This window comes from Phascolarctos cinereus, unplaced genomic scaffold (genome assembly GCF_003287225.1).
Source record: "Phascolarctos cinereus isolate Bilbo 61053 unplaced genomic scaffold, phaCin_HiC Scaffold_5;HRSCAF=322, whole genome shotgun sequence".
NCBI classification, from domain to species: Eukaryota; Metazoa; Chordata; class Mammalia; order Diprotodontia; family Phascolarctidae; genus Phascolarctos; species Phascolarctos cinereus.
Genome location: NW_027555958.1, coordinates 405,430,850 through 405,442,904, shown reverse-complemented (window position 1 = coordinate 405,442,904; position 12,055 = coordinate 405,430,850). Strand labels below are relative to the sequence as shown.

The 12,055-nt window shown below is 44.4% G+C and overlaps 1 protein-coding gene across 1 annotated transcript; it reads right to left on the bottom strand.

Moving 5' to 3' along the window:
• Window positions 1–201: 201 nt before the first annotated feature.
• GLUL (glutamate-ammonia ligase) lies at window positions 202–11,380 on the bottom strand. Its single transcript, XM_020984358.2, has 7 exons — window positions 11,205–11,380; window positions 8,452–8,630; window positions 7,106–7,267; window positions 4,809–4,955; window positions 4,325–4,452; window positions 3,634–3,833; window positions 202–2,578 (listed from the first exon to the last, which is right to left on the bottom strand). Exons 2-7 carry the CDS (start codon window positions 8,615–8,617, stop codon window positions 2,260–2,262), a joined length of 1,122 nt encoding a protein of 373 aa, XP_020840017.1. The 5' UTR covers window positions 8,618–8,630; window positions 11,205–11,380; the 3' UTR covers window positions 202–2,259.
• Between the last annotated feature and the right edge of the window lie 675 nt (window positions 11,381–12,055).

The window sequence follows — 12,055 nt, the reverse complement described above, 5'->3', positions numbered from 1 at the left end:
GAGGAAGTTATACCACCAATGGTTGGAATACCCAGAACAAGGCCTGGAAGCTTCTGAAAGACAAAGTAAATGTCTCTACAACACACAAACTCTCCTGGCTATTAGGTTAAGCAAGAACATTTCAATTTGCTATTTAATAAGACTTCTCCTAAAACAGACTTTTTTCTTCTCTGAAATGATGACAATAGCATCCCTAAGCAGTATGTTCAGATTAATTGTTTAATTCTCTAGTTCACAAACTCTCCGGGCAATTAGAGTATGAGGTTAAGTACACAAATATCTATTAAAGAAGCAAGAACGTTTCAAGTAATTTACTATTTAATGATAAGACTTCTCTAAAAGAGGTAATAAGACCTTTTTCTTCTCTGAAATGATGACAATAGCATCCCTAAGCAGTATGTTCAGATAATTGTTTATCTAGTTCTCAAAAACCATCAGCTCCCAAGCAGAGTGAGGTACATGGAACTTGTGATTTGAAGGGCAGGGGAAAGGAGGACCTTTTCTTTTTTTGTAAAGGGAAGACAGGTTAGCCTCATATATAGGTATATACAAAACTTGGTAAGAATGTCAATGGAATCTATAAAGTCTGGGTTGATTTACAGGAGCTATCCTAGCAATAAGTAGCTTGTTTAAAATACAGCAGTATTAAGTTCTGAACATGCTGTACATGGCCGAAAGAATTCTTCATGGTAAGGGTAATGGGAAAAAAAAAAAACTAGCTCGAGGTCAAAGCCAGGAAATCCACACAACCCTGTCCAATGGTGTCCAACTAACCAAGCCAGTAATGGCGTAATAAACCAGAGAAACCAGCAAGGGAGAGAGCTGGAAATTAAGGGTATTTTTTTTTATTATAAAAGGAAAAAAAACTAATCAGGAATCTTTTGACAAAAAGGCAAAGGAAGATCTGGCACTCAGAAAAGATACCAGGGTACAAAATCACAAATGCCTGAATCCAGTTCTGTTAAGCCCAACCTCATCACTAAAAGGCAAGGGGATGGTTTGAGCATACTAGGGCATACATGCATGCAACTCTGAAAAACTGTACAACTTAGAAACCTTATAAACATTAGAATCTAAAATTGTTTTGCCTTTATAAAGGTTTTTTAATATATCAAAAGGCCTGCTTTAGTGACATGCTAGTCCCACCAGAAAATAAACACCCACAACCCTTCCCCGCCTTGTCAGTAACATGGTTGACCAGCCAACTCATACTTTTTACCAACCCCCCCCCCAACTCCCACCCACCCCCATTCCTTTCCCATATATGTGCGCTTCTCTCAATGTGTGCTTGTTAAAATCACAGCCACCAGGTGCTTCCTGCTGCCTTTAGCTGTGACCACTTCTACATGGACAGGGCCAAGAGGTTAAGCTCAAAAGATGGCCAGCCACCAAAGCTGGCTTTTTTATACCAATTCCCTTCTAGCACAGTCTTTTCTTCTTAGCAGAGCTCTTTCCCTGCTTCTGACCACACCTTCCCACCTGCGCTGCCTGTCTACCTCTGACCCATGTACATATATACCCCATAAAGTTTTTTTGTTTTTAAATTTAAATATAAAAATACTACTCTGCTTTGGGTGAAGGGAGGATGAGTGGGCAAGATTCCTTTTCTCTTTTCTAAAGCTGAGCAGTCCCCATTGGTTCACAAAGCCTATGGCCTAGCTTCTGGCCAAAGGGTTTCCCCACTAGGCCAGGGAAAATATAAGAGGCCCATACAGAGGTTTGTTTTCCTGTAAGCTGAGACCACCACTCCTTACTAATTCTTAGCTTTTAAGAAAAGTAGATTAGAGTCTCATGAATTTAATACTCTTCTCTCTCCCTTCCAAAAAACTCAATAAATTCCTCCTCCTACCCACCTTCCACTCTCCCCCAACCCTCCCCTATCTCAAATACTTATTCTTTTATTTTTTTCCTTTGAAGTCACAAGTCTATGTTGATGTACAAACTTGATTAGATGGAAGCAGTGGTTATGTTCCCCAACCCCCTTTTTCCCCACTAACATACTATTTCTCAGTCTTCAAAAAGTCATCAATGATGGGAAAAAAAAAAAGATTAAAAACATCCCCCAACCCTACTCCCCTTCCCCCACAAAGAAAAAAAAAAAGCAAGGAGTTATCTGTGGGCACAAAAATCATGGTATTTTGTGCCCTGAGTTACATCTAATAGGGAAAATTGGAAGAGGGGAAAGGTGAGGTTGGAAGAGGGAGTGAGAAAAGGGTTATGGGGTGAGGGATACATAAGGTATCTGTAGGTCTAGTCCACTTAGTTTTTATACTGAAAGGGTTCTTCTCCTGTCTCATTGAGAAGACAGGTACGGATAAGCGCCTCTGTCACTGCGTAAGGGTCACAGTTGGCAGAGGGACGGCGATCTTCAAAGTAGCCTTTCTTGTCCTGCCCAACCATCCTAGGAATTCGAATGCTGGCTCCTCGGTTGGCCACACCAGCAGAGAACTCATTGATGTTAGATGTCTCATTGAAACCTGTCAGGCGACGGGCATTGTCCAGACCCCCCTTGGGGTCATAAGCTCGGATGTGATACTTGTGTCTCTTACTTAGCCTCTCGATGGCTTCTTCAATAAACCTGAACAAAAAGCATGTGCAAGATGAGGTCAGAGAAACAGCCGTTGAAAGGCAAAGATGGTGGAAAGGAGCTGATATGGGGATCAAATGGGGAGTTCTCAACCTGGTTTTTCCCCAATATACTTTTATGTCATTAAATACTTCCTAATTTAAATGCAAAAACTTTTTCTTTTTTTAAAATTTGAGTTCTAAATTCTCTCCCTCTTTGAGAAGGCAATCAATTTCTCAACCTGTTTTTAAGTAAAAGCACTGTGGCTCATGGCTCAAGACTTTATAGTATAATAAGAGAAGTGTCTAAGTCATAGGAGACCCAGAATTTGAGGCAGATTAACCAGGGACAAGGCATTTAACTCATCTCTCATCTGCAAAAAGAGACTAGTATCTATCCTTCCTCACAACCCTGGAAATACACTCTGTAAATGTAAGCCACTAGGTATAGACCAGCTCTATAAACTCATTAATTCTATTCCCTCCTCATTTATGATTTATATCAGCCTGTATTAGTACAAATTTGGTTTTTAGTCATTGAAATTTAATGCCAAGATGAGGAAATGAATCTCCCTCTTTTAGCTGGAGAGGGGAATTATGGGTAAGGAATGTAGTACAGCTGTGAGATTGCAATCCCTATCTTGGTTGGGTAGTGGGCTGTGTGTTGTGCCTTGGATGGGCAACTGGAAAAGAGCAAAAAGGTATCAATAACTTTAAATGTCAATCGTTGCTCACTGAATTTTCTTCCTTGACCAGCATTTAACACCAAGTCACTGAATTTGTTCCTCTGAAAAGAGTACTCTTCCCAAATGTGCCACATGCTTTAAGGACCATAGTCAAACTGAGAATCCCAAACATAACCAAAAAAGTTATTTTCTTTCCAGCTAGAAGGATCAATGTGAACAGGATGTGCCTTAGGGAAGCACGGGGGACCTATTTCTAGCTATCTGGACTTCCTAAACTGCCCTCTATTCTCATTTCTCCCACATCTCCATATCCCCCCTTCCTCTGCCTCCATGGTAAAAGACTAAATATCAGCAAAGCGACCCAGAAGAATCAGTTTCTTACTTTAAACCATTCTCTTCTCTCATGGCCTTGGTACTGAAGTTAGTATGGCAACCAGCTCCGTTCCAGTTTCCAGGGATTGGCTTGGGATCAAATGTTACAATCATTCCAAAATCTTCACACACGCGATGGAGGATGAAGCGGGCAACCCAGAGGTGATCTCCCATTTCAATCCCTTCACACGGTCCTATCTGGAACTCCCACTGAAGAGAACACCAACAGGATTCATTTGGTTTCAAAATTTAGCTGCCACCATCCCCCTCCAGTTCAGAGACCATCACAAGTCAGAAGTGTGTCCTTTCCAATGTCTCCACTGTTTGTACTCTCCCACTCCCACCTTCAAATTACTCCGGGTGTATTTCATCTTGCCTGCCTCATAGTAGGTGCTTAATGAATTGACTTGTTGATTTATCAGTGTACATGTTACCATCCAGTAGAAGGTAAGCTCCTTGAGGGCAGAGTTTTGTTTTTGATTTTTAACTTTGTATTTTCAAAGTGTAGGTGTCAGGAAGAGACCCCTTCCCTTCAAAATCACTTATTCCCCATCTCCATCCCTAAACTTTTACCACAGAAATCAAGGATGCCTTGTGTAAAAGCTGTAGTTTCTACCAGCTGTCCTGTCCTACCCTGGCCCAGTGATTCAGAAGCAACTTCCTCTACCCAGTTTCCTCTAGGACCAAAGGGAAGTCTTTACCTGAGATGGCATTGCTTCTGCATTCGTTCCCACAATTTTGACTCCAGCATATAGACAAGCACGGTAATGAGCTTCTGCTATATCTCTCCCATAAGCTTTATCGGCTCCCACACCGCAGTAATATGGACCTATGGGCATGGGAGGATAGGAGGCAAACACATAAGGCAGAAATATAAGAGGAAATTCAAGCCCTTTTCCAAGCCCAAGCCCGTTTAAGGAGGGAAAGAGTGTCCTTAAGACCTGCACAGCTATCCGTTGGTTGACTATTATTCCTTTAGTCTGGAGATGACCCCTCTCCCTTCCTCACAGGCCTTGGCTGGGTCTCCAGCACCCACCAATCCTCCCTCCACATTATAATGTAAGATCTTTGTTACTAGGATCTGACTACATGTAGACACAGCAGGATTGGCCCCCGGGGATAATGTCATAGCTTTCTGATGAAGGTGAAGGAACTAGCTGGGTTCTGTAGTGAAGGAGAGCTTACCCTGGGGCCCCGGGAACCCATTGGAAGGCCAACCAAAAGGGTGTCCATCTGTTCCCATGAGAGTGTACTCTTGCTCCATACCAAACCAAGGTTTCTGGTTGGTCACCATATCCATTATCCGTTTACAGGTATGCCTCAAATTGGTCTCTGCAATAGAAGAAAAACATAAAGAAACCTTTAGGAACAGAACGTTACTTGTCACATCTGACTAGCTATGTGAACTTTGAACTCCAGATTTGATGCAGAGCTCACATTCTACACATATCTGAAGGCCAAAGAAAAGTTTGTTCTAATTACAAAAGAAAGCTGTCCTTGGATTTATCACATGCATTAAGTCTTATTCTTTCCCAAAAGAAGTATGGCTGGAAAACTGAATTTGAAGCCAGAAGGACTAGGTTCAAAGCCCCCTCAGAAACAAGTAGCTACGTGACCCTAGGCAAGTTATCCACAGGCTCCCCCCCAAAAGGCTAACCAAAACCAAATTTTAACTCATTAAAAATATAGACAATTCAAGTTAAAGGTCAAGGACTTAGAAGAAAGCAATTTAAACCTTATTATCTCTCTCTATACTGGATTACTTCTCCAGAACAAGACAACACTGGGTGAGAACACAGATTATCTTTCTTTCTTTTTTTTTTTTTTAAGTGAGGCAATTGGGGTTAAGTGACTTGCCCAAAGTCACACAACTAGGAAGTATTATGTGTCTGAGACTGGAATTGAACTCAGGTCCTCCTGACTCCAGGGCCAGTGCTCTATCCACTGCACCACCTAGCTGCCCCCCACAGATTACCTTTCATTCAATGACATTGTCCCTACAAGGATGTTCAAATGTCTCATGCATGGATTAGGTCAACAACTGTGTGGGTGTGAGGGATAGAGAAACAATTTAAGATGTGATCCCTGTTCTTTGAATAATATTTGTAAAAAGCCCTTTAGCATACTGTAAAAACCCCATATGGGGTTTTCTTGGCAAAGATACTAGAGTGGTTTGCCATTTCCTTCTCCACATAATTTTACAGATAAGGTAAACTGAGGCAAAGAAGGTTGAGAAAGTCACTTGCCTAGGGTCACAAACCTAAGTGTTTGAGGCCAGATTTGAACTCAGGTCTTCCTGACTCCAGGCCTAGCACTCTATAACCACTACGTCACTTAGTCTGGCACGTAATAAAGCACTATATAAATGCTTGTTTTCTCTTCCCCCATAATAGTGATACTAAATAAAACTGAGGCTCAGAGAAAAAGAAATGGGTCGAAAAACAATTCAAAAGTTGTTAAATGCTAACTGGAACAGGCTAATATAGCCCAAAACTCCTCTCATTGTCTAAGTGAGATAGGTATGGAGCCCTAAAACATCACTTGGTAAAGAAGGTACGTGGACTGGGCCTGAGAAGATGGGAAAGGAGGGAAAGCTTATTCAAAAGGAGCATAGAGACTTCAGTTCAACCCCAGAACTCTTTATCAATCCAGTCTACACATTAATTAAGCAAGTATGAATCATATAGGCAGCCTCTGATAAAGACCTCCAATGACAACAAAAAGCTGCTTTTAAGGATTTCACATTCTAACAAGGGAGAGACAATAATTAAGTGGAAAAGCAGTGACTAGTAGCTAGGGAGAGCTGTAAAGGCCTCCCAGAGAGAGAGTACTGGAGATGAGTCTCTCAAGGAAAGGAAGCCAGGGGTTTTAAGAGGAGGAGATTACTAGGGAAAAGATTGCAGGGAATGGGAGACCGGCCAGTATAAAAGGCAGGAAATGGAGTCTCCATTACTCTCAAGCCAAATTCATTTTTTTCCTTATGTTTGGCCACAAATCTGCCTCCCCATAACTTTTAGCCATTAGTCCCAAGTAGAATCTCTCTTCCACATAAAGACCTTTTTCAAATACTTGCAAGACTGCCATGCTTCCTTCTTCAGTCTTTATCTTTTCCAGTCTAAAAAATATCTCCACTTTCTTCCACTGATCTTCATGACAAAGTTGAGTTCCCTTATTATCCTCTCTTCCAGGGGTACTCCTATTTGTCCCAAGTTCATGCTAAAAAAGATCTTTCCTTCCTACCTTTACAAATCTCTCTCCCATTTAGCCCCTTCTTTTTATTTGCATGGTGGCTCCTTATTCAGGATTGCAAGGAACCCTTGCCTGGGCTACTCTAAATACCTTTAACTGGTTCTCCCCTCCTCAAGGGCCAAGAGTTTATTAATCACTTTATCTTGCTCCATTATTTTGAAGACGGGGGGGGGGGGGGGGGGGGAGGATTCCCCTCATTCCCTATCAGAAGAAAAAAAAAGAACTATCCTTACCTGCAGGCTTGCGGTTATACTTGAAAACTTCACAGAAAACCAGTTTGTTGGGGTCCTTTCGGAAGGGGTCTCGGAACAGAGCAGCAGGAACAAGGTACATGTCACTGTTGGAGCCTTCAGACTGATAAGTGCTAGAGCCATCAAAATTCCATTCAGGTAGATCTGGGAGGGGTGGGGAGAGAAGAGATGGAGGTGAGCCAATCAATTCAGTTAAAAAATGAACATGTGTTTTCCAATCTAGATTATCATTCCCCCAACCTTCAACCTAATTGTTCCTTTTCTTCTATAGAGAAAATGAATTCTTGAGATGAGAGACAGAGAGCTCATTTTACAGATGAGGAAATGGAGGCCAACATGGTTAAGTGACTCACTTGTTGTCCAGGGTCACACAGCTAGTAAGTGTCCCAAGTCTTTCCTGCCTCTAAGCCAGTGCTCTATCCATTAAGCCACCTAGCTGACCTAACTTATAAAGTACAAAGGCTTTTACTATTGTTTTATATACATATGAAGTGACTTTGCCCATTCACTACTCCCCTCACTCCTCCTCAAGAAGATAAAAATTTGAGGTGGCGCAGTGGATAGAGCACTGGTCCTGGATTCAGGAGGACCTGAGTTCAAATCCGGTCTGAGAAAAATAACACTTACTAGCTGTGTGACTCTGGGCAACTCACTTACCCCCATTGCTTAGCCAAAAACAAAACAAAAAAAAAAACAAAAAAAAAGTGTCTAAGGCAGGATTCCAGCACTCATCCACTAACCTGCCTAGTGGTGGAGAGAAGACAAAACAAAAGAAATAAACAAGATAAAAATTATTTTCTAAGCTAGTTGGAGTCACTGTCCTGTTCTATTCTATAGAAGGAAGGTGCTGTGTGATCCTCCACAAATCACTTAACATCTGAGAAGTTTCCTCATTTGTAAAATATGGATCATAACTATATCTCCTTCACAAGGCTAAAATGAGATGAATATAAAGCACTTGCAACCTTAAAGCAAAGTCAGATGCCAACTATTATTACTACTGCCCTTGGATTCATACAGGAATAAAACTGAAGGTCAGACCAATTCACCAGGATCATAGATTTTTAATCTCTAATAATGATACCTGCAGTCAATGGGAAGGGGCAACTCCTCTCCTACAGATTTTGATTTAAATAAAAGAGGCCCCCATTCTTTGTCTCTAATTGGAATTCACTAAGTTTATCTGGTAGGAATTGGGCTAAGGGTTGCCTAGACTTTACTCTCAGAGTTCAGAGGATGATAGAATACAAAAACAGTCAAAGGAAAATGGTCAGAATGAAAATGGAAAGAAGTGTTAGCTGCAGGGATAGATCTCAGATCCCTCTTACCATCTATGCTCTTCGGTTCACTGTCTAGGGTCCGAGTTTTACAGCGCAGTCCCTCACCAGTGCCATCGATCCAAATGTACATAGCCAGGACTTTGTTCCCTTGAGGCAGGTTCATGTACATCTGCTTGATATTTTTGTTCAAGTGAGAACTGGCTGAGGTGGCCATGTTGGAAGCTGTCCTGGATAGTTATAAAGCAGGGGGAGAAGAAGGAAAGAGAGGGAGGGTGGGGAAAAAAAAAAAGAAAAATAACAGCATGAGAACACTGACCCCAAGCTGGCCTGTTGCTAGGATCCCTTAGAAAAACAGATTTATCCAGACAGGTAGAAGCATACCCAAAACATTAACACCCAAGCTGTCAATTAATATTTATTCATTTAACAAATATTGACCATATATATATATGTATGTATGTATGTATAAAACACACTAGTAGTTGGGTGGATGGAAATCAAGGAAGGCTTCAAAGATGATAGCTCCCCGCATAGAGATATACAGATATTGAATCAGTTTCAGTTATGCCTCTTCTCACATGGCATAACAAGGCCACAAATTCTATGAAATGCAAGAACAGAAAAGGTAGGAGGGCCTAGAGAAAAAAACCAAACAACTTTTTAAAATTAGAAGGCCAGCAGTAGAAATAGTTCAATCCCATAACACAGCTTAAGACAGGTAGATGCATTTTTCTTCATTCCTCTAAAGTGGTGAAGGAGCAACCATCCAATTTAAAAGTTGGGATCAAATCTAAATCTGCCAACCCTGCCCCAACTAGGGATAATTTCAAATCAGCCAGGAACATGGGTCAAGGATTACTCTATAATCAAAAGATGAAGGAGTCCTGAAAAACCATAGGACACCCAAAGATAACAATTCTAGCTTCTTTTAAAGAAGCAATACACTCCCAAATTTAAGAGAGAAAGTACAGTTAGGAGGGCAGAATAGTTAATGGGATCTTCCGGTGGATAACTTTGAACAGAGAAGCAACTGTTTTTCCATGGGTAACCACAACCCAGTTCCCACTTACCAAAACAGGTACTCCTGCCTTTGGGGGAAATTCACCTGGTCGGTCAAGTAATATTTGAGAAGTCAAACCTTCAGGCCAGGTCCTCCAGGACACCATTGCCCAAATGGGCCTTAAGTCAAAGACACACCTCAACCTCTTTCCCAATACCAGAGAAATCCATTTCTCCTTGGACTCTTCCCAGGAACCTCCCTTCCAACTAACTAGTCAGGTCTAGTCAATTCAACACGGGGCACTTTTTTAAAAGAAAGTACTTCCTCTACTGGCCAACGATTTTTTACTTCTGTGTCCCTAACCTCAGGCTAAACCACGTAAGGTAGGAACACCTGCAGGGACTTAAAAGTGGTCTGGGGTGGAACCCGCTGCTCCCCCGCATCTTTCTTCTTCTTTTTCTTCTTCTTCCTCTTCTTTCTTCTAGAACCCCCCTCCCCCTGTCTCCTCCTCTTCTCCACTCACCCCGTACATTGCGGGATAAGGAAATCGATCTGATTAGGCCTACGCTTCAACCGTCTCTTTCTCAGCTTCTGTCCATGCCTTTCCTCATAGTCACTAGTCTCATACTGATCGCTGTGGTTCCGCTTTTCCCCCTTTCCCCTCCGGACCCGAGGAGAAGAAGATCGAGAAGCAAGGTGAGGAGATATCGATCGAGGAGAAACAGTCTGGGAGGAAACTGCCTTCATAATCACTAAAGGGGTCCCCCCTGATGACTTCAATGTCCGAGGAATATAGGAGCTGTACGAGGAGGCGGATGACCCTGGAGTCTTCTGGGCTTTCCACCCTTTTCTCCCTCCCTTTCCCCCTCGCTTCTTTCCCTTCCAGTGGTTGGCAAGGAGATGGACCCCCTGCCCTCCTCCCCCCACCCTTCCCCTCCAGCTCCTGATTTTACGATCTTACAGATAACTGTAAGAAGGAGCATGCCCCTCCTTAAAAAAGAGGGTGCCGGGGGGAGGGTGAGGCAGCCAGGCAGAATGTAAAAGAGGCCAGGCCGGCTGCCTTCTGTCTCTGGCCTCTTCCAGTCTCCGCCGACTCTCAAGGTAACGCAGCAGCTAAGGAGGTCCCATTGTTTGGTCACAAATGGAAGCCTCGAATTGCCCCGGAATTTCCCCGGGACCTAGCGGGCAGTTGCAAGCAGCTGATGGGGTGCACAAGTAACAGTGAACTATGACCAGGCGCGCTGCTGTCTTTCCAATAAAATTTTAAAATAAAAGCTAAAAAGCTTTCTCCTCCCTCCTCCTAGAAGGACGAGGGACCTAATAAAACACACTCCGGTTTTCACAAACACAAAGAAAATAACAAAACAGAAACGCCGCGACCACAATCCAGATCCTCAAACATCGGGTCCCCAATGTCCAAGGCACTGTGAGTGTAAGGGCAACCACAGAAAAGGCCCTTAGGGGAGGTCCTGCGGCGAACATAACATACACACCAAGAAAAACAACACCCTCTTCCCTCTCCTTCCCGCCCCCCCTCCCCCAGTCTTTCCATGGAGGCGCCCGCCCTTAGAGTGCCCAGCATCATCACAATCCTTGGAAATAAGAAAGAGCATTCTTTGATGCTTGGGTGCGACTTCGCACCAAGAGGAAGGGGTGAGCCTAAGTGGGAACAAGAAAGACCTTCGGGCTTGGGGACAGGGAGGCGGGGTTAGGGAAAGGAAGAAACAAGTTTTGCAAAACATCCTTTGCAGGGTCCCTTCCCGCCCCTCTAAGGAAGGCTCTGGGTAGGCTGGCAGGTTACCTGGGTATGAAAGGACGCGGAAGCTAGCTGTCAAAGTGGGGGGCGCGGGCCGATCGTTCTGCTGGCTTGCTGGCCGAAGGCTCTAGCTGGTGGCCGTGGAGGTAGCTTTGAGGAATATGACCCACAGAAAAGCTTCCATTCTCAGCTCTGCCTGGTTCGCCAGCCTGCTTAGCTCCATTTATTCCCAGTACAAGGCCAGCCCACGCAAGCCCTGATTGGCTGCCAGCAGCCAAGCGCCCGACCTGCTCAGCTGATGCGGCGCGCAACAGTCCAGGCCATTGGGCAGGGGGTGGTGCCTGCCAAGGGGGCGGAGGGCTGGTGCCGGAGGGAGAAAGAAAGGGAAATGGGGGATGGGGCGAGCAGGGTGGGAGAAGCCGAGAAAGAGAAAGCAGGGCTGGGGGTGGGGAGGGTCATCTGAGCCAGCGCGCGCCTGGCCCGCCCGGGGAGGACCCCGCCCACTGCAGCTGAGAGCGAGAAAAACAACCCGGGCTGCACAGGGACGGGGACTTCCCTCCAGCTGCTGCAGCAGCCCGACCCCTGCCATGCAATCAGCATATTGTGTTCTCTCCCCCACCACCCCCTTTCCTCGGGCTGCAAAGCTCAAGAACCTGGCTCAGTTTGGGGTGGCTGCGCCGCGCCCTCCTTCCTTCCCCCGTTCACTCCCTGCCTTTGCCAGATCGCCCACTCCCCTCTGCACCCCGGAGGGTCTGTGCAACTTCTGTAAGGCCTGCGATCACGCCTCCCTCTCTGGGGCCCCCAGGAGCTGAGCCCCCGGGGCTTCCCCTCCCCCCCGAACTAGGGCAGGGTTGAAATGAGCCGAAATTTCCCCACCCTTCCAGCATAATGGTGCT

Coding starts and splice junctions, on each gene's coding strand:
- GLUL (XM_020984358.2), bottom strand. CDS start 8,617: ATGGCCACCTCAGCCAGTTCTCACTTGAACAAAAATATCAAGCAGATG. Junction 7,268..8,451: donor TGAACCGAAGAGCATAGATG/GTAAGAGGGATC, acceptor CACCCCTCCCAG/ATCTACCTGAATGGAATTTT. Junction 4,453..4,808: donor TGGGTTCCCGGGGCCCCAGG/GTAAGCTCTCCT, acceptor CCATGCCCATAG/GTCCATATTACTGCGGTGTG.